Source organism: Rutidosis leptorrhynchoides, chromosome 2 (genome assembly GCF_046630445.1).
Source record: "Rutidosis leptorrhynchoides isolate AG116_Rl617_1_P2 chromosome 2, CSIRO_AGI_Rlap_v1, whole genome shotgun sequence".
NCBI classification, from domain to species: Eukaryota; Viridiplantae; Streptophyta; class Magnoliopsida; order Asterales; family Asteraceae; genus Rutidosis; species Rutidosis leptorrhynchoides.
Window position 1 is genome coordinate 302,909,663 of NC_092334.1, and position 23,758 is coordinate 302,933,420.

The 23,758-nt window shown below is 30.8% G+C and overlaps 1 protein-coding gene across 1 annotated transcript; it reads right to left on the bottom strand.

Annotated features, from left to right (window-relative positions):
- Positions 1–1,199: 1,199 nt before the first annotated feature.
- On the bottom strand, positions 1,200–22,939 carry LOC139888734 (uncharacterized). Its single transcript, XM_071871726.1, has 3 exons — positions 22,323–22,939; positions 1,484–1,611; positions 1,200–1,384 (listed from the first exon to the last, which is right to left on the bottom strand). The coding sequence occupies exons 1-3, from the start codon at positions 22,937–22,939 to the stop codon at positions 1,200–1,202; spliced, it is 930 nt and encodes a 309-aa protein (XP_071727827.1).
- Positions 22,940–23,758: the final 819 nt, after the last annotated feature.

Here is a 23,758-nt window from a genome sequence, read left to right on the forward strand (position 1 = left end):
TTAATCATCCAAAACTCAAGATTAAACACACCCATTTAATGAGTTCATGCTAGTTACTCAAAACAACAAAATCGAACAAATTAATCATATATTCATGTTAGACTTAAGCCATATATACTAATTAACAACTTTATAAGTCAAAAACATCAAGAACAAGAAATCTAGTGATTTTAGAAAGTTACCCAAATGAGATGTAATCGGTATGGATTCGAAGAGGAAGATGCAAGGATTCCAAATATGTAATTTGTTTGGATTGATGCTTGCTCGATTTGAAATGGATGATGATTCTTTGAAATGAAGTTTGAGAGAATATGTGAAAGTATTAAGAAAAATTGGAAATGAAATGGATAATGGATGGAGGAAGTGGGTGTTGACCACTTTGACCTAGTCAAAAGTTTGGTCTTTTGGTAACATTGGTCCCTCAAATTTGTAGTCGGGTGCGGAAATTAACCGAACGAATTATTTTGAATTACACGAGAGTACGGGAGACGTTATAATCCGATAACAAAAATATTAAGAATGTTAGCTGATGGAAGATACGAATCTAGATACGAAGGATATTATTAAAATAAAAAGACGGGCGTTAAAATAATTTAACGAAAAAATGCGGGATGTTACAGTCAGGTTGCTCTTTCTTTGTTTAGTACGATCCTCCGAATCTTGTGTTAGCTGCAGTTTATGAAAGGCTTAGAAATCAAGAAGAAAGAGCTAGGAAATGGAAGTTAATGTTCTTTGTTAGCTTGTTTTTGTTTGCAGTTTATTTCATTAACAATGGATGAACAATGTAACAATTATGTAATGTGTTTGGGTTGAAATTAAGTATCTTTTGGTCACTTATGTTCATATCTGTTGTTTTGGCTGTATCATTAATAAAGAATGAATGTTTTGGTCACATTGTTAACATTTTGTCTTTGTTTTGACAATAAATCTTGCATTCATAGTACCATTAAAAATCTCAGACATGTTCAAAAGACATGTTGCACAAAAAGACATGAAAGTAACAAATTAAAACCATTACATAAACCATAACAAGTACCATTAAAGTAACAAGTTTCACAAAAGACATCCCAAAAGATATTACATAGTTCCAAACCTAATACAAGTTCAAGAAAAGACATGTTCCAAACCTAATGCATAAACTGCCATTCATAACATTACATAGTTCCAAAAAAACATCCCAAAAGCAATTAACTTGAAATTCACTTCTTTTTCCCATTCCCTTTTCCAGCAGCCTTGACTTTCTTCCCATTCCCATCTCCAGCAGTCTTTACCTTCTTCCCATTCCCATCTCCAGCAGCCTTGACCTTCTTCCCACTCCCACTTCCATCACAACCTCTCCTATTATGCCCAAATTGCCCACACTTACCACATTTCTTTAACTTACCTGTAAAATAGTTACCCAAGTTTATTTAACTGTGACAGTTTACACTTAATAATAAGTAGATTAGTTTAATAAGTAACATGAATGAAAGTTTACACATACCTTGTGTTGAAATTTTACCTCCTTCACCAATGTCATCATTCTCATTAACAGATAACCTTCTTTTTTTCTTAGGTCTCCCAGGAGTGGAAACCTTTTTTGGGGCTACTAGTGTAACATCCCGCGTTTTTCTGTTAAATTTATTTTTAACACCGTCTTTTTTTATAGATAATATCTTTTGTTATCTAAATTCGTGTCTTTCGTTAACTAACTTTCTTAATATTTTCGTTATTTGATTATAACATCTCTCGGTTACTCTAGCGATTTAAAATATTCGTTTGGTTAATTCACGCACCCGCATCCGAAATCGAGGGACTAGTTTTGCCACTTGACCAAAGAGGTGGCTAGTAGTTGACTAGTCAAACACCTCACCACCTCCACTCATTCATTCATCTCTTTCTTTCTTTCTTACTTCCTCTTTTTCTCTCAAACACTCAAATAAGAATTCATCATCCATTTCACATCTAGGAAGCTCACAACAAATCCGACTACATATTTCATCCATTTTGGGTAACTTTATAAAATCTCTAGATTTCTTGTTCTTGATATTTTTGACTTGAAATGATGTTAATTAGTGTCTATGGCTCGTGTCTAGCATGAATATATGATTTTTTTGCTCGATCTTGTTGTTTTGCATGAACTAGCATGAACTTGAAATGGGTGTGCTTAGTCTTGAATTTTGGATGATTAAATGTTATTTTAATGTTAAAGTTCATGTATTAAATGTGTTACTAGCATCATTAGCTTCATTTTGATGTGTAGGTTGACTTGGAAAACTTCACTAACATGATTATTGATTTTGTGATTCTTGGTTAGGGTTTGATAGCTTTTAAAATGAATTTTTGATACATTGAATGCTTGTTAATGTTGTTAGTAAGTGTTTAGTTGCAATGTATGTTTAATTACCTTCAAAACGGCATATCGTATGTGTAAATTGGTTTCTCGAATCATAAAATGCGTTTTACGAACTTGAAACTTCAATGATGAACTTTTGACGATCATTCGATGAAGATTTGGTCATTTAAATGATGTAATTATTTGATGATATGTGATTAGTTGTATTCCTCATCAAAATACCTTTTCAACGATATAAGATACATGTTTTAAGTGTTTTTGGTTCACAATTTGTGTTTGTTTGAAGTTGGGTTCGTGCACTTGTGTGTCTCAGCAAAACAGGACCTGGGCACTAATCTGGACGCCGTCCAGATTCTTGGACGCCGTCCAGGCCTTCACATCTGGACGCCGTCCAGCCATTCTAGACGCCGTCCAGATGAACTACTAGGTTCTGATTTTGGTTGGTCGTTTACCGTTAAATTCTAACTATGCTACGCAACCCCGATTGACAAGTAACTTGTTCTAACATGCTCATATATGATTAAAAACCCCATAAAATAGTTCGGGACCCGACCCGAATGTGTTGACTTTTTCGTTGACTTTGACTTGACCAAAGTTTCACATTTAGTCAAACTTAACTGAATACTTAGGCAATCGCTCAAATCGTCTTTTATACTTGTTTCTTGCATGAAACTTGACAACATGATTCACATGTTATATTAATCGAGTCGCAACGAGCCATAGGACTAGTTGAACACATTTCGCTCGACCTTGTGTCGTAACCGGTTAATTTATACAACTTACTTGTTTAGGTCAAGGCTAAGCAACTTTCATGCACACGTTTACTTTGTGAAGTACCTTTATACTCGTGCACTTGAGGTGAGATCATAGTCCCATCTTTCAACAACTTTTATACTTTTAAATCATGGGATGAGAAACATATACAGTTTTATACTACATACTTTTATACTTTGAACAAAAGTACGGAAACAAACATTCCACAGTGAGTTAGAACAAAATCCTCAATTCGATTATCATTAGTTACACTTGCAGGGTGTAAGCGAGAACTTATATTGTGTGGCCATACGGGTTTGACAAACCCTCATTCGGACGGTTCGCTACTGTTATGCGGATGAAATATATTTTTGAGAAACAGTGTATGTTCTAACACTATTGTGATGGGGTTCGTGAAACGTTAAGTCTTGATAATTGGGTGCTCGTGAGCATACTTTTGGAATGCAAACGATTTGGATAATCAACTATACAAAATCTTGTGGTTCAAAAACAACGTTTACAAACACCTATGATTTCACCAACATTTTTCGTTGACAATTTTTTGTATATTTCTCAGGGTCATACTTGGCTACTTGATACATGCTTCCGCACACTTTGATTACTTTCTTGGGGGCAAGCATACATGCATACGCTAGTGATACCACCTTTGGATTCAAACTTAATGTTTACATGCATACGCTATTTATAGCAACCATGATTTTAAACTAATTGTGTCGCAAGTTATTTCATTTATACTTTATAACTTTTGTAAACTTAAATATGTTGTCGAATCATTTGGTAACTTAAAACTTTGTAAGTCTTGTACGTTTGAAATGAATGCGACATAATTTTGGTCAAATGCGTCTCATTTAGGGACTATGACCACGCAACGGGACCTAAGTTAACGGTGCCATCAATGACGATTTTGTTGGGTCGTTACAGATGGTATCAGAGCATTGGTTGTAGGGAACAAGGATATGCATTAGTGTGTCTGACAGAGTCGTTAGGACGCATTAGTGAATCTAGACTACAACCGGATAGTTAACCATTGCATTCTGACATACATTTGCTATAGATAGCACTTACTTGACTACTTGTGCATTATACTTAAATCATTCTTAGGCAAAATTTTTGATGGTACCAAACTTTCATCATAAGAATCGGTATTCTGCCACTTTCTGGTAAACCACGTTAATTTCAAGATTCATACACGAAAGGATGACAACGACTTCATTAGTCACACTTGTTCGGGAACTCTGTCTCCCAGATTGTTATTCGCCACCGTTTCAACTTACTATCAGTGTCACACCGGTGTTTCTTACTATCTACCACTTCTTGTTACTACCATCACTACTCTAGGTGAGTATCGTCATCACTATTTATCACTACGGTTGCGTACTATTCGTTATCATGATTCGTTACACTTCTAGTACCGGAATACATTATTGTTTAACTTGAACCGCATTGACGTGAACAATCATTTAAACATTTCCCTCGGGGAACGCTTCTTTAGAGTTGCACTAATTCTTTCGATTCAATACGAGTCACGTTAGAGACGTTGTTACACGTTGTTCATTTTAGATCTTCACGATTACACGAACTTGATTTTATGGAGTGATGTGGGGATGGATGTATGAGTTAGCGTAATATAACGTCACTTGATCAACGTAGTTATATTACGGTAAGTCATACCAAAGTTCTAATGACACATGATGGTGGTTGGACTCGATCAACCTAATCACCACCATGTGCCATGTACATGACTTCATTTTTCTTGTTTCAACATCCAAAAACTCCGAGAATACTGATAACAACCATACCCGCGACACATCGTCGATTATTGTCGAACCATATTTATGCTTCCGAATGAATGACAAGTTCTTGCAACTTCAAACATATGATACACGTGTATACTATCTCGTCTTCGTGCAGTTTTATCGACGAACCACGATATGCTTGATTATGCTCACATCGAGGCGGAAATTTCTCTCGTATTAAACTGGTATTTCCGTATAAGGAAATCTTTTATCTAAATTCTCAATGGAGGGATAGACTCTTCACGTTATACTAGTATTCACCATGAGGGCGAATAGTCCTAATGAACGTTTTTCAGAACCCGATACGAAACTTGCTCTAATAAAGTCTTCGAAAACCGATAAATCTTTCGCGGTGCGAATTTCTTGAGAAACTTGTTCTAACTAACGTTTTCAAGTCCTAACGAAATTGTTCAAAATATATCTTAAGGAGATATACTTCGATTTTGATCGAGATCCTCGTTTCACTTCTAGACTTACAAAAAACCTCGGGACCACGTTTAGACATGAGTACCGCACAAACATATGATTCAAACCTTGAAAACCGTAATACGAATTTGTGTTATCAACTTCAAATTTACTTGAGAAAAGTATTTGCCTTTAGCCGAATTCTAGTACTACAATAATTTTCATTCGAGTATTAACGCCACACCTTTCGAGAACTCATATAGCCACAATTGTCATTTTCTAAATTGTTGAACCGAAGTAGGTGACATGCAAACCACCGGACCCGGACTCATTCATGAAATAACCGTTATGATCGTTAAAATCCAAGAAAGGCTCAAGACGGCCCGTAGTCGCCAAAAGAGCTATGCCGATGTTAGACGTAAACCTTTCGAATTCCAAGTGGGTAACCGCGTAATGTTAAAAGTGAAAGGACCCATTCATATACATTATAAACGATTAATAATAGTTGATTACATTGCGAGGTATTTGACCTCTATATGATACATTTTACAAACATTGCATTCGTTTTTAAAAGACAAACTTTCTTTACATCGAAAATTGACAGGCATGCATACCATTTCATAATATCCACTATCCAACTATAAATTGATTTAATAATAATCTTTGATGAACTCAATGACTCGAATGCAATGTTCTTCGAAATATGCTATGAAAGACTCCAAGTAATATCTTTAAAATGAGCAAATGCACAGCGGAAGATTTCTTTAACACCTGAGAATAAACATGCTTTAAAGTGTCAACCAAAAGGTTGGTGAGTTCATTAGTTTATCATAATCATTTATTTCCATCGTTTTAATAGACCACAAGAATTTCATTTACAGTTCTCATAAATATACGTCCCATGCATAGAGACAAAAATAATCATTCATATGGTGAACACCTGGTAACCGACATTAACTAGATACATATATGAATATCCCCTATCATTCCGGGATCCTCCTTCGGACATGATATAAATTTCGAAGTACTAAAGCATCTGGTACTTTGGATGGGGTTTGTTAGGCCCAATAGATCTATCTTTATGATTCGCGTCAATTAGGGTGTCTGTTCCCTAATTCTTAGATTACCAGACTTTAATAAAAAGGGGCATATTCGATTTTGATAATTCAACCATAGAATGTAGTTTCAATTACTTGTGTCTATTTTGTCAAACATTTATAAAAGCGCATGTATTCTCAGTCCCAAAAATATAAAGGGTAAAAAGGCAAATGAAACTCACCATACTGTATTTTGTAGTAAAAATACATATAACGTCATTGAACAAGTGCAAGGTTGGCCTCGGATTCACGAACCTAAATTAATTATATATATTTATGTGTTGGTCAATATTTGTCTAACAAATTAGGTCAAGTCATAGTGTACCACAATCCTAATGCTCGAGACTAATATGCAAAAGTCAACAAAAGTAAATTTGACTCAAAATAATTTCCAAAAATCTATACATGATTAATATATAGTTTAAATATCGTCGTTTTATATTTTTAAATATTTTTAAAAGATTTATTAGAGTAAATAATATAATTTATTTATTAATAAATAAAATTTTATATTAAATTTATATAATAAAATATACTTTTATATATATTAAGTAATAAAATTTATAGGGTTCATTTAATATCATAAAGATAATATGATAGGTATTATTAAAGTAAGTTATTACACGTAGTAAAATATATTTGTATCACATATTTATTTGATAAAATAATATCTATAATGATAGTAAGTAAAAGTTGTATTATTTTGTAATAATAATTATTATTATAAAAATATCAATATTTATAATTACTAAGATGACATTATGATAAAACGATAATTCTAATTATGATAACTTTAATATTTACGATAATTTTTAATATTATCTTTAAACTAATAATTCTATTTAAAATAATAATAATAATGATATTTTATAGTAACAATGACATTTCTATTAAAATGATAATTTTTGTTAAAATGATAGTTTTAATACTAACGATACTTCTAATAATAATAGTAATGATAAAAATAATAAGAACGATAATTTTATCTAAATCAATATCTTATAATATTTTAATTTCATCATGATACTCTTACTCATTATTTCCTAATCGTTTCATTTAATAGCTTTTAATCATCTTTTATATCGTGTTCATAATAATGATAATAATAGTAATCAAAATAATTAGGTGTTACAAATATTTGTTTTAATTACACTAATATTAATAATGATAGTTACTATAACATTATTAACGATAATACTAATAATTATCTTAATGATAATATAGTAATAATAATAACAATAACAATAACCATTTTTAAATAATGATATATATATTAATAATGATAATAATAATAATAATACTAATAATAATAATAATAATAATAATAATAATAATAATAATAATAATAATAATAATAATAATAATAATAATAATAATAATAATAATAATAATAATAATAATAATAATAATAATAATAATAATAATAATAATAATAATAATAATAATAATAATTGGATAATAATAATAATAATACTAATTATAAGATTAACGATAATAACGATAGTAATAATAAAAAAATAATAATTTTTAATGATAAATCCCTTTTATTGATAAAGATAATAATAATGATAATAATAAGATAAAACTAGAATGACGATAATAATAATCATTTTTAATAAAAATATCGAAAATTCAATTGATTATAACTTCTAATCCGTTCATCGAAACCATTCGATATCTAAAGGAAAAGTTCTTAATTTTTCGCTAGCTTTCCAAGGACATGCATATCTTATACCGTATCTCAACCGCAAGTGTAACTAATTCAAGATTCAACCTAACCTGTCTAAGGGCAATATCAAAAGTACAAGCATGCATAATCCTAAATACTCGAGCACTAGTCAGGGATACACTATTACTATGTAAAAGTTAAATTATGAGTACTCACGTATCAATATTGAGATTCAATATTGCAGGAAAGGTACGTAGACGCAACGGAAATGATAAACACTATATTGACCTCACGAGCATACCCATGAACCATACTCAATCACCTCCATAGCTATAACCCATAATTTCTTTAATCCTCTCCTACTCGAAAAACAATTTCGAAATCACTCGGACAGCACTCCGTCGTAATATTTTATGTATACTAATAATATCTTGAAATAATATGGAGTAAATATATATATGTAAATCGATTGAGAGACTTTAGAGAAAAATATTTTCAAGTTTCTATGAAATAATAAAACCTATTGAATTTTATTTATAATAAATTTTTTGAATTATTAAAGTGAATTATTAAAGTATGAATTATTAAAGTGAATTATTAAAGTATGAATTATTAAAGTGAATTATTAAAGTATGAATTATTAAAGTGAATTATTATAGTATGAATTATTAAAGTGAATTATTAAAGTATGAATTATTAAAGTGAATTATTAAAGTTAAAGTAAAGTAAAAATAAAGTAAAGGTAAAGTTTAAGTATAGTAAAAGTATAAAACTATGTACGTATAATACGCGTATAAATATATATAATATTAATTTAAATCGTTATATATATTTAATAAAATAAAATATAAATATCGTTATCTTTATCATACTAGTTAAGTAATGAGTTGTCAAAAGTGGTTCTAGATATTTATAAAAGTTATATACGTTTTAATAATAAAGTTCTTTTTAAACTGAAAACGTTTTTGTACGTTTGAAACTAAATAGATTAATCGAGTCTTTATGAGATTCAATCTTCCACTATCCTTTGTCTAGTTCTCAATGATTGATAATTTGTTCTTATTTATAAATCACTTTACCATTTTTCGAATATTGTTAAAATGGAAAAATTTCTCAAATCAACGTGGGCCTTTCAACAGAGACTTGTAATCATAATTCAATATATCTGATAATTCAATCATTTGATCTTATCTTCTAATTCCATTGATAAACATTTTGAAACAGATACAATCATATAAAGTATTTAATCTAATATTTTGTTTACGTTTCAAGTTATAATATATATACACATATACATATATAATCATATTCGTTTAATGGTTCGTGAATCGTTGGAACTTGGTCGAGGTTGAATGAATGTATGAACATAGTTTAAAATTCTTGAAATTTAACTTAACAAATATTGCTTATCGTGTCGGAAACATATAAAGATTAAAGTTTAAATTTGGTTGGAAATTTCCGGGTTGTCACAAAAAGTCGCACCTTGAGTTTCTATGAAATAATGAAACCTATTGAATTATATTTATAATAGATTTTTTGAATTATTAAAGTGAATTATTAAAGTATGAATTATTAAAGTATAAATTATTAAAGTGAATTATTAAAGTATGAATTATTAAAGTGAATTATTAAAGTATGAATTATTAAAGTGAATTATTAAAGTATGAATTATTAAAGTGAATTATTAAAGTTAAAGTAAAGTAAAAATAAAGTAAAGGTAAAGTTTAAGTATAGTAAAAGTATAAAACTATGTACGTATAATACGCGTATAAATATATATAATATTAATTTAAATCGTTATATATATTTAATAAAATAAAATATAAATATCGTTATCTTTATCATACTAGTTAAGTAATGAGTTGTCAAAAGTGGTTCTAGATATTTATAAAAGTTATATACGTTTTAATAATAAGGTTCTTTTTAAACTGAAAACATTTTTGTACGTTTGAAACTAAATAGATTAATCGAGTCTTTATGAGATTCAATCTTCCACTATCCTTTGTCTAGTTCTCAATGATTGATAATTTGTTCTTATTTATAAATCACTTTACCATTTTTCAAATATTGTTAAAATGGAAAGATTTCTCAAATCAACGTGGGCCTTTCAACAGAGACTTGTAATCATAATTCAATATATCTGATAATTCAATCATTTGATCTTATCTTCTAATTCCATTGATAAACATTTTGAAATAGATACAATCATATAAAGTATTTAATCTAATATTTTGTTTACGTTTTAAGTTATAATATATATATATATATACACACATATACATATATAATCATATTCGTTTAATGGTTCGTGAATCGTTGGAACTTGGTCGAGGTTGAATGAATGTATGAACATAGTTTAAAATTCTTGAAATTTAACTTAACAAATATTGCTTATCGTGTCGGAAACATATAAAGATTAAAGTTTAAATTTGGTTAGAAATTTCCGGGTTGTCACAGTACCTGCCTGTTAAAGAAATTTCATCCCGAAATTTGAGTGGAAAGGTCGTGAATAATAATAAGTATGTTTTCATGATGCATACGGGCTGAAAATTAGAGTTTTATCATCAGCGAATAATTTGGATAAACAATCCATTTATATGAAGAGTACGAATGAAGCTAACATAGAAGAGTGAAATGAGTAACTGTAGATTCATCTTATCATTTGACGCAGATATGATTGATTCCCAGATTTCAAGGGATTTGAAGAAAATCTTCTTAATAAGATTTGACTCTCCGGTAATCAAGGGAATTAGGATCCGCTTTAAATGCGATCGTCCATTTTAATTGTACTGTCGGAGATTTTCTTATAAATTCATCTCCTTCATTTCCTTACAACTCACACCTTCTGTTGATGCATTTTATGCAAGTCCCTAGACATCTACCCACGTCCATTGCAGGTACAACAGTTTACAGGCCGACATGATTGCTCGTTATTATCCTATCCGTGTTTGTATGTGGTTACAGGAACTGCAGGAATGAGATTTAGATGTTTGACTATGTTAGACTTAGTCAGACGTACGAGTGAAGCCTCACTAGTACGGCTGACAGGCTCATATGCACGGTTGATGCTGAGCTAAGTCACAATTACAACCTAAATGAGAAGACACGAGTGAGTGATCATCCGTACAGCTGATGAAGCCAACTCGTACGTGTGATGAATGAATCGTATGGGTGAGTCAACAGCAGGGGTATATAAAGTCTTATGTTCTTTATTTTAGGTTAACACTCTCATTTGTTACACACACTCAGATCTAGTGAGCTACTCCGATTCTCTCTCAGTCCAAATTACCCAGGTGGTGAATAATAGCTCTAGGTGTTGATCTAATCACACTTGATTTAGTTGTGGCTTGACTAAATTAATCAAAAAAAAAAAACTTAACCTATTCACTAGAGGGTTTGATTCACTTATTCTGCCATTGTGTGAGTTAAATCTGTTGATTTCTAAGTTCCTAGTCATGTTTCATCACCTTCTATTCTTTCCCCCTCAACTCATATTTTAAAGTATTCATCAATATGCTCCATCTAGTTCTGATTCTCGATATACTTCTAACTTTCATATCGTTCATTCTTCTTTTTCATCTACCGCTGGAAGAATCTAATTACTTCTACTATACTCTTGGGTTTATAGTGTTTCTAGTTCTCCCGTGTCTTTATATTGCTATATGCATCGATATATATGGTTTATAATTTCTGGTTTGTCGTTGGGCTTTATATGTTCCCTTATATTTCAAAGTCTCTGCTTCTGTCTTCTATAATCATTATCATTCACAGTTAATGCTCTCTTTTATTTGCTGCAATTTATACCCCAATTTCCATTTCAGAGTTTTGTCCTTTCGTTTCTTCTTGTGATTAATCACCGCTTGTAATGGTCCAGAATTCACAGATATGAATTTCGGAATGAACATTGTTAATGTTCTAGGAAGGAAATTGTGATGGCACGATCTTGACTTGTCAAATTACTAGAATACCTTGGAAAAGGCCGAATCATCAAGAAATATTTTCTTGATATTTTAGAGGTTAAATAGAATACAAGAGTCGTATAACATGGCACATGATGATGTTATGATCTGTAAAAAAATCACGTTCCATTTAGAAACTCAGCATGACTTACTGTAATATAATCACATTGATCAAGTGTCATTATATTATACTAATTCATGCTTCAGTTTCCAACACTACTTCAAAATATTCCTATTTTAAACTTGAATGTTTCAGAATTTAGAAACTAAAATAGTTTCTTTTATGATGTAATACAGATAGCGCGAAGAGGTAAATGATTTCAAATAAGAAAAATTAAGAAAATATCTTCAGAAATATGGAGGATATTTATAATGAAAGATATGATGATATTTTAGAATTTCTAATATCAGAGGATGATGAAGAATATTGTCCGCAGGGGTTTAGAGTCAGGAGCAAGGTATTCGTTAATGACTTCAGCAGGTACTGAATCATTTGGATCCTTTGAAGTCAGGTTCAGTCTTTGTAATTTGTCCACAGCCTCCTTCCTACTTTGCTCAATCCGTTTTCCAGTTCCAAAACTTCTCTTTTTCTGCGCTTTTCCAGCACACTTCATCATTGTCATCCAGCTTTTATCGTTTAAAGTCATTTATAGTTTTTGCTGCTTCATCAGCATTTTTTCCATTTTCGGAGAACCAATTCATAGTTCAGAGCGTTTTTCAGAAACTTCACATTCAAATTAAGTCCAGAAGATAGACGTTATATATACACATATAACTGTTGGTGTAGACATGCTGCGAGATTTCAAAATACTGATTGCTAATTCCCAATTATTCGTATGGCAATTCTCATTACAAGATGCGAATGAGTAAATGATGGGGTTTCAATGAATAATTATAATGACTTTTTGGAGAGGCTAAAATCAAAGGGTAATGAAGTTGTTGGTACATCTGCTAATAATGTGGTGGAATGTAAAAGGTTCCCTGGTAATGATGGTGTATATCTCAAGGTTATAATAAGGTTAGTCTGACTGAAAATTCGAAGTTGACTTGCTGGAGCTGTGACAAAACTGGCTACTTTGAATAGGAGTCGCAAAGTTATTTTTACTAATAAATGCCAAAGAATCTGACGCGGATACGTTGTTTAAACTTTTACTTTGGTTTCAAGAGTTTTTCGGGTACATAACTGTGGGTAACATGTGGTTGGATCATCATCTCGATTGCTCATCATTCGAAGTGTCTTCAGAAATTTTCGAAGGGTTTAAACACAGATTGTAATCGTTAACATACATTTGATGTTCTAACACAGTTTTGAAGTCAAAATATAGCTTTTGAAAGATGTAAGGATCTAAGAGTGATTATTTGGTCATATCTCAAGTTGAATTTTGAGATTTCAAAATCAGAATATATAATTAAATTTTGAATGAGTATGGTTGTTTTGATTTCTATAAAAGAATGTATATTGTTGTGAAAGTATGGAGTATAATGGATGATTTGCTGAATCAGATTCGAAGAATGTAACATATTAATTGTGAATTTATATATCTCTCGGGTATTACCTACCCGTTAAAAAAAATTCACAATTAATATTTTGTACAAAAAAATTTTATTACAGTCTTTATGAAAATATATATATATATTTATATATATATATATATATATATTTTCTTTAGATGTAACATAGATTTAATGAGTTAATGTTAAATTAAACTCATTTGATTTACAGTTGAAACTAGAATTGAATAATCCCTAAAGGCTTTAAAAAGTACATAACTTTTACGCAGTATTTGTTTAATGACATTGAAATTATGAATCAATACTTCGTTATTTATTGATGTATGATGTTCAGTTCGTGGAATTCTTGTGAATTTCGCAAAGTCGAATGATGTTATCTGAAAAGTTTCGGGTACATCGATGATGAAAGTGTAAAATCAAATATATACTTGATTTATTATGAATTGGAATTTGTTGAATTGCGACAGAGATTGTAGTTAACGCTGGTTAAGTTGCGGCCGAAGGACGTACATTATTGCATATTTGTAATATGAATTAATCGAGTAGTTAAGATTCACACACAATAGCTTAGCACGGAAAGATTTATTTCAATATATATATATATATATATATATATATATATATATATATATATATATATATATATATATATATATATATATATATATAATATACATATAATTTCTTCAGAGGGAATGAGTTAATTCTTCATAACTCGTTGATACAATATACACGTTATTGATTAGTAATGATGTCCACAGTGATTCTTGAACTGACGGAGTTTGTGATGTTATCGGTGTTATTGATTCGGATGTTGACTGTACTGACAATGCTGGTAACGCTGACGGTACTGTTGATGCTGTTGGTAAAGCAAGTTTAGCTTGTTAATCACACACCATTTTTGCCAGGGTTTCTACTCTTCCTTCTATCATTTTGGTTCGCTTAACTGATTTATGGTTAGGGCTAGATTAGATAATCTCTAAGACTTTAGAGATTACATAATCGCTGCGGAATGTTTCTCCAATGAAGTTGTGAATTAATACTTCGTCAATTATTGTTGTTGGTACTCCTTGGTATCTATGGTACGTATGACGTTGATGCTCGTGGGACAGATTGTGAAGTTGAGGTTTACGACGCGGTTGTGGTTGGAGGTGGTAATGGTAATGTTGGCGTTGATGATGGTGGTACTGGTTATGCTGCTGATGCTGCTGCTGGTGTTTGTAATCTCTGCACCATATTCTCCAAAGCCACTACCCGAGCGCGAAGCTCGTTGACTTCTTCTATTACACCGGGGTGATTGTCGGTTCGGACGAGCGGATAAATAAAATCTAAAATTTGATGTAATATATAATCGTGACAAGATACTCTGGAAATGAGCGAGAAAATGGTGTTTCGGACAGGTTCGCCGGTAAGTGCTTCAGGTTCTTCGTCAAGAGGGCAATGTGGTGGATGGAAGGGATCACCTTCTTCATGTCTCCAATGATTGAGGAGGCTACGAACCCATCCCCAATTCATCCAGAATAGGTGATGACTGATTGGTTGATCTATTCCGGTCAAACTGCTTTCGGAGCTTGAATGGGATTTCATTTCAGAATCTGAGTGACTTGAACTGATGACGAATTCCATTTCGTACGATTGGATAAAGGATTTTTTTTCGATATGAAATGATTTTGGCTAACGGATGGTATTCTAATTACATAGAATATATATATATATATATATATATATATATATATATATATATATATATATATATATATATATATATATATATATATATATATATATATATATATATATATATATATATATAGATCAAAAGATTTCGTAGATTACGAAGGACTTTGCGGGATATGTCAGACAAAGTTTAAAGTAACAGATACGATAAGATATGATTTAGCAGATATGCTAAGATATGAATTTTTGTCTATACACTATTCATGCAATCAATGCAGCAAGACGTGTCTTAGACTAAAAATGATAAGCAGGTAATTTCCTGAGGATGATAAGTAGTTAATTTTCGACACAAAATGATAAGCAAAACTTTTGACATGCAGACATGGTCGAAGTCCAGACTCACTAATGCATCCTATCGACTTATCAGTTAGACACACTAATGCAGACCTGGTTCGCTAAGACCACCGCTCTGATACCAACTGAAAGGACCCGTTCATATACATTATAAACGATTCATAATAGTTGATTACATTGCGAGGTATTTGACCTCTATATGATACATTTTACAAACATTGCATTCGTTTTTAAAAGACAAACTTTCTTTACATCGAAAATTGACAGGCATGCATACCATTTCATAATATCCACTATCCAACTATAAATTGATTTAATAATAATCTTTGATGAACTCAATGACTCGAATGCAATGTTCTTCGAAATATGCTATGAAAGACTCCAAGTAATATCTTTAAAATGAGCAAATGCACAGCGGAAGATTTCTTTAACACCTGAGAATAAACATGCTTTAAAGTGTCAACCAAAAGGTTGGTGAGTTCATTAGTTTATCATAATCATTTATTTCCATCGTTTTAATAGACCACAAGAATTTCATTTCCAGTTCTCATAAATATACGTCCCATGCATAGAGACAAAAATAATCATTCATATGGTGAACACCTGGTAACCGACATTAACTAGATACATATATGAATATCCCCTATCATTCCGGGATCCTCCTTCGGACATTATATAAATTTCGAAGTACTAAAGCATCCGGTACTTTGGATGGGGTTTGTTAGGCCCAATAGATCTATCTTTAGGATTCGCGTCAATTAGGGTGTCTGTTCCCTAATTCTTAGATTACCAGACTTTAATAAAAAGGGGCATATTCGATTTTGATAATTCAACCATAGAATGTAGTTTCAATTACTTGTGTCTATTTCGTCAAACATTTATAAAAGCGCATGTATTCTCAGTCCCAAAAATATAAAGGGTAAAAAGGCAAATGAAACTCACCATACTGTATTTTGTAGTAAAAATACATATAACGTCATTGAACAAGTGCAAGGTTGGCCTCGGATTCACGAACCTAAATTAATTATATATATTTATGTGTTGGTCAATATTTGTCTAACAAATTAGGTCAAGTCATAGTGTACCACAATCCTAATGCTCGAGACTAATATGCAAAAGTCAACAAAAGTAAATTTGACTCAAAATAATTTCCAAAAATATATACATGATTAATATATAGTTTAAATATCGTCGTTTTATATTTTTAAATATTTTTAAAAGATTTATTAGAGTAAATAATATAATTTATTTATTAATAAATAAAATTTTATATTAAATTTATATAATAAAATATACTTTTATATATATTAAGTAATAAAATTTATAGGGTTCATTTAATATCATAAAGATAATATGATAGGTATTATTAAAGTAAGTTATTACACGTAGTAAAATATATTTGTATCACATATTTATTTGATAAAATAATATCTATAATGATAGTAAGTAAAAGTTGTATTATTTTATAATAATAATTATTATTATAAAAATATCAATATTTATAATTACTAAGATGACATTATGATAAAACGATAATTCTAATTATGATAACTTTAATATTTACGATAATTTTTAATATTATCTTTAAAATAATAATTCTATTTAAAATAATAATAATAATGATATTTTATAGTAACAATAACATTTCTATTAAAATGATAATTTTTGTTAAAATGATAGTTTTAATACTAACGATACTTCTAATAATAATAGTAATGATAAAAATAATAAGAACGATAATTTTATCTAAATCAATATCTTATAATATTTTAATTTCATCATGATACTCTTACTCATTATTTCCTAATCGTTTCGTTTAATAGCTTTTAATCGTCTTTTATATCGTGTTCATAATAATGATAATAATAGTAATCAAAATAATTAGGTGTTACAAATATTTGTTTTAATTACACTAATATTAATAATGATAGTTACTATAACATTATTAATGATAATACTAATAATTATCTTAATGATAATATAGTAATAATAATAATAACAATAACAATAACCATTTTTAAATAATGATATATATATTAATAATGATAATAATAATAATAATAATACTAATAATAATAATAATAATAATAATAATAATAATAATAATAATAATAATAATAATAATAATAATAATAATAATAATTGGATAATAATAATAATACTAATTATAACTTTAACGATAATAACGATAGTAATAATAAAAAAAAACAATTTTTAATGATAAATCCCTTTTATTGATAAAGATAATAATAATGATAATAATAAGATAAAACTAGAATGACGATAATAATAATCATTTTTAATAAAAATATCGAAAATTCAATTGATTATAACTTCTAATCCGTTCATCGAAACCATTCGATATCTAAAGGAAAAGTTCTTAATTTTTCGCTAGCTTTCCAAGGACATGCATATCTTATACCTTATTTCAACCGCAAGTGTAACTAATTCAAGATTCAACCTAACCTGTCTAAGGGCAATATCAAAAGTACAAGCATGCATAATCCTAAATACTCGAGCACTAGTCAGGGATACACTATTACTATGTAAAAGTTAAATTATGAGTACTCACGTATCAATATTGAGATTCAATATTGCAGGAAAGGTACGTAGACGCAACGAAAATGATAAACACTATATTGACCTCACGAGCATACCCATGAACCATACTCAATCACCTCCATAGCTATAACCCATAATTTCTTTAATCCTATCCTACTCGAAAAACAATTTCGAAATCACTCGGACAGCACTCCGTCGTAATATTTTATGTATACTAATAATATCTTGAAATAATATGGAGTAAATATATATATGTAAATCGATTGAGAGAGTTTAGAGAAAAATATTTTCAAGTTTCTATGAAATAATGAAACCTATTGAATTATATTTATAATAGATTTTTTGAATTATTAAAGTGAATTATTAAAGTATGAATTATTAAAGTATGAATTATTAAAGTGAATTATTAAAGTATGAATTATTAAAGTGAATTATTAAAGTATGAATTATTAAAGTGAATTATTAAAGTATGAATTATTAAAGTGAATTATTAAAGTTAAAGTAAAGTAAAAATAAAGTAAAGGTAAAGTTTAAGTATAGTAAAAGTATAAAACTATGTACGTATAATACGCGTATAAATATATATAATATTAATTTAAATCGTTATATATATTTAATAAAATAAAATATAAATATCGTTATCTTTATCATACTAGTTAAGTAATGAGTTGTCAAAAGTGGTTCTAGATATTTATAAAAGTTATATACGTTTTAATAATAAAGTTATTTTTAAACTGAAAACGTTTTTGTACGTTTGAAACTAAATAGATTAATCGAGTCTTTATGAGATTCAATCTTCCACTATCCTTTGTCTAGTTCTCAATGATTGATAATTTGTTCTTATTTATAAATCACTTTACCATTTTTCGAATATTGTTAAAATGGAAAGATTTCTCAAATCAACGTGGGCCTTTCAACAGAGACTTGTAATCATAATTCAATATATCTGATAATTCAATCATTTGATCTTATCTTCTAATTCCATTGATAAACATTTTGAAACAGATACAATCATATAAAGTATTTAATCTAATATTTTGTTTACGTTTCAAGTTATAATATATATACACATATACAAATATAATCATATTCGTTTAATGGTTCGTGAATCGTTGGAACTTGGTCGAGGTTGAATGAATGTATGAACATAGTTTAAAATTCTTGAAATTTAACTTAACAAATATTGCTTATCGTGTCGGAAACATATAAAGATTAAAGTTTAAATTTGGTTGGAAATTTCCGGGTTGTCACAAAAAGTCGCACCTTGAAAAGGTGTGATCCGTTTCGAGAAACGTAGAAAGCTAAATCCGCGATACATTAATCCTTTTAAAATCTTGGGGCGTTTTGGACTTGTTGCTAGCCGTTTAGATTTTCCGACCCATTTGAGTCTTTGTTCATCCTGCATTCTATGAATCAAACTTAAAGAAGTATCTTGCCGAACAACAACTTGTTATTTCTTTTGATGAACTTACTATCGATGACAAACTCCACTTCCTAGGAGAACCGGTTGAAAATGTGAATCATGAAACCAAACTCTGAAACAACGTAAAACCCCAACTGTCAAAGTTCGTTGAAATTTCCAAGGGAGTACCTTCACTTATTCGTAGAATTTACAACACAAAAGTTTCAAAGAAGAAACAACAACTACTACTTCCAACTAAATTTCGGGACGAAATTTCTTTTAAGGTGTAGGTAATGTAACATCCCGCGTTTTTCCGTTAAATTTATTTTTAACACCGTCTTTTTTTTTAGATAATATCTTTTATTATCTAAATTCGTGTCTTTCGTTAACTAACGCTCTTAATATTTCCGTTATTTGATTATAACATCTCTCGGTTACTCTAGCGATTTAAAATATTCGTTTGGTTAATTCACGCACCCGCATCCAAAATCGAGGGACTAGTTTTGCCACTTGACCAAAGACGTGGCTAGTAGTTGACTAGTCAACCACCTCACCACCTCCACTCATTCATTCATCTCTTTCTTTCTTTCTTACTTCCTCTTTTTCTCTCAAACACTCAAACAAGAATTCATCATCCATTTCACATCTAGGAAGCTCACAACAAATCCGACTACATATTTGGAATCCTCTCTTCATCCTCTACAACTCGATACCAATTTCATCCATTTTGGGTAACTTTCTAAAATCACTAGATTTCTTGTTCTTGATGTTTTTGACTTGAAATGATGTTAATTAGTGTCTATGGCTCGTGTCTAGCATGAATATATGATTTTTTTGCTCGATCTTGTTGTTTTGCATGAACTAGCATGAACTTGAAATGAGTGTGCTTAATCTTGAATTTTGGATGATTAAATGTTGTTTTAATGTTAAAGTTCATGTATTAAATGTGTTACTAGCATCATTAGCTTCATTTTGATGTGTAGGTTGACTTGGAAAACTTCACTAACATAATTATTGATTTTGTGATTCTTGGTTAGGGTTTGATAGCTTTTAACATGAATTTTTGATACATTGAATGCTTGTTAATGTTGTAAGTAAGTGTTTAGTTACAATGTATGTTTAATTACCTTTAAAACGGCATATCGTATGTGTAAATTGGTTTCCCGAATCATAAAATGCGTTTTACAAACTTGAAACTTCAATGATGAACTTTTGACGATCATTCGACGAAGATTTGTTCATTTAAATGATGTAATTATTTGATGATATGTGATTAGTTATATTCCTCGTCAAAATACCTTTCCAACGATTTAAGATACATGTTTTAAGTGTTTTTGGTTCACAATTTGTGTTTGTTTGAAGTTGGGTTCACTTGTGTGTCTCAGCAAAACAGGACCTGGGCACTAATCTGAATGCCGTCCAGATTCTTGGACGCCGTCCAGGCCTTCACATATGGATGCCGTCCAGCCATTCTGGACTCCGTCCAGATGAACTACCAGGTTCTGATTTTGGTTGGTCGTTTACCGTTAAATTCTAACTATGCTACGCACCCCCGATTGACATGTAACTTGTTCTAACATGCTCATATATGATTAAAAACCTCAGAAAAATAGTTCGGAACCCGACCCGAACGTGTTGAATTTTTCGTTGACTTTGACTTAACCAAAGTTTGACATTTAGTCAAACTTAACCGAATACTTAGGCAATCGTTCAAATCGTCTTTTATACTTGTTTCTTGCATGAAACTTGACAACGTGATTCACATGTTATATTAATCGAGTCGTAACGAGCCATAGGACTAGTTGAACACATTTCGCCCGACCTTGTGTCGTAACCGGTTAATTGATACAACTTACTTGTTTAGGTCAAGGCTAAGCAACTTTCATGCACACGTTTACTTTGTGAAGTACCTTTATACTCGTGCACTCGAGGTGAGATCATAGTCCCATCTTTCAACAACTTTTATACTTTTAAATCATGGGATGAGAAACATATACAGTTTTATACTACATACTTTTATACTTTGAACACAAGTACGGAAACAAACATTCAACAGCGAGTTAGAACAAAAATCCTCAATTCGATTATCATTAGTTACACTTGCAGGGTGTAAGCGAGAACTTATATTGTGTGGCCATACGGGTTTGACAAACCCTCATTCGGACGGTTCGCTACCGTTATGCGGATGAAATATATTTTTGAGAAACAGTGTATGTTCTAACACTATTGTGATGGGGTTCGTGAAACATTAAGTCTTGATAATTGGGTGCTTGCGAACATACTTTTGGAATGCAAACGATTTGGATAATCAACTATACAAAATCTTGTGGTTCAAAAACAACATTTACAAACACCTATGATTTCACCAACGTTTTTCGTTGACAGTTTTCTGTATGTTCCTCAGGTTCATACTTGGCTACTTGATACATGCTTCCGCACACTTTGATTACTTGCTTGGGGTCAAGCATACATGCATACGCTAGTGATAGCACCTTTGGATTCAAACTTAATGTTTACATGCATACGCTATTTATAGCAACTGTGATTTTAAATTAATTATGTCGCAAGTTATTTCATTTATACTTTATAACTTTTGTAAACTTAAATATGTTGTCGAACCGTTTGGTAACTTAAAACCTTGTAAGTCTTGTACGTTTGAAATGAATGCGACATAATTTTGGTCAAACGCGTCTCATTTAGGGACTATGACCACGCAGCGGGACCTAAGTTAACGGCGCCATCAATGACAATTTTGTCGGGTCGTTACAACTAGTTTGTACAAATTCCCAGCAGATGGCCATAAATGCCTTCCATTCAAGGGCTCAACTGTAAACTGGTAGGTGTTATTCCAGGTGGTTAACTTATAAACATCATGATACCATGATTCTGGGTCACCCACTTCCATACCATTTTCCACCATATTCCAGTTCACTGCCACTGCATGTTTGCAAGGCATGCCAGTTAACTCCCACTTTCTGCATGCACAACTCCTAGTCTCCATGTCAACAACACATTGTTCTTGTGGTTGTCCATTCACTGATTGTCCACTAACTTGATATTTTTGGTTACCTCCCCATAAAATAGAGCATTTGTTAGCATCAGATTTGATTTTCTGAAACAACTTGGTAGCTGCAATAGTTAAAGGTCCATCCCACTTGTCTTTTTTCTTGATTACATTGACTATCCTTTTCATACAATATTCCCTAATGTACTCCAAAGCAGTCACAATGGGTTTATCCCTGGCATCAACCAACCACCTATTAAAAACCTCACACATGTTGCTAAGCAAGACATCAGATAGTGCTCTTCCAGTGAAATGACTTCTAGCCCATTGATGAGGTGGAATCTTAATTAACCATTCATAAGCAGCAGTATCAAATTCTGTTAAATCTCTCATTGCTTTTTCAAACTCAGGGATTGTTGTCAAGTAGCACACCTCCATAAATGGTTTTTATATGCAACACCCTTAAACTGACCTTTCATATTGCCATGAATATGTCTAAGGCAATGTCTGTGCTCAGCACATGGAAACAATTTATCAACAGCTTGTATCAAACCCTAACAATACAAATTTAGCAAAGTTAAAACTAATAATATGAATGTACAAATTAATTATGGTATAAGCAAGAGGATAAATGCCATTATTAGAATCTATACCTACAGCAATTAAAATACAACCAACAGCAGGTTCCTTCATGAAACAACCATCTAACCCCAACAAATCTCTGCCTATCCCTTTAAACCCTTTCTTCAATGCACCAAGACATATGTAAATTCTTTTGAAAACCCTAGTGTCAGATTTAAGGTTTCCAGGCTCAACTTCAAGTTTCACAGTTGTATCAGGATTAGACCTCTTCAGTTCCAAGATATAATCTCTAAGTTCCTCATATTGTGAATGATAATCACCTTGCATAATCCTGGTTGCAGTTCTGAAAGCTTGATATGCTTTGTATTCAGAGATCTGAAGTTCAAGATCTATTTCCAAATTAGCTCTCACTGCTTTAATTGGTATTTTGGGATTGGTTGATAATTGAGGCAAGAGTTTGGTTGCTAAGAACTTGTAATTGCAAAAAGGTAGGTGTCTAGTTTTTTTACAGGTGTGATGGGGTTTGTAGGTTGATACCACCCATTCATTGTCTCCATTAGCTTTTGACACCAACAATACCCAATCACATTTAATATTCAATTTTCTTTTTACCCACTCTTTTTTTTTTTG

Excerpts from the sequence above, each read along its gene's own strand:
- LOC139888734 (XM_071871726.1), bottom strand. The coding sequence starts at position 22,939 with ATGAGAGATTTAACAGAATTTGATACTGCTGCTTATGAATGGTTAATT. Across the intron at positions 1,612-22,322 it reads TGGCCATCTGCTGGGAATTT|AAAAACGCGGGATGTTACAC; the intron begins GTACAAACTAGT and ends TAAATTTAACAG. Across the intron at positions 1,385-1,483 it reads AGGTAAAATTTCAACACAAG|GTAAGTTAAAGAAATGTGGT; the intron begins GTATGTGTAAAC and ends ACTATTTTACAG.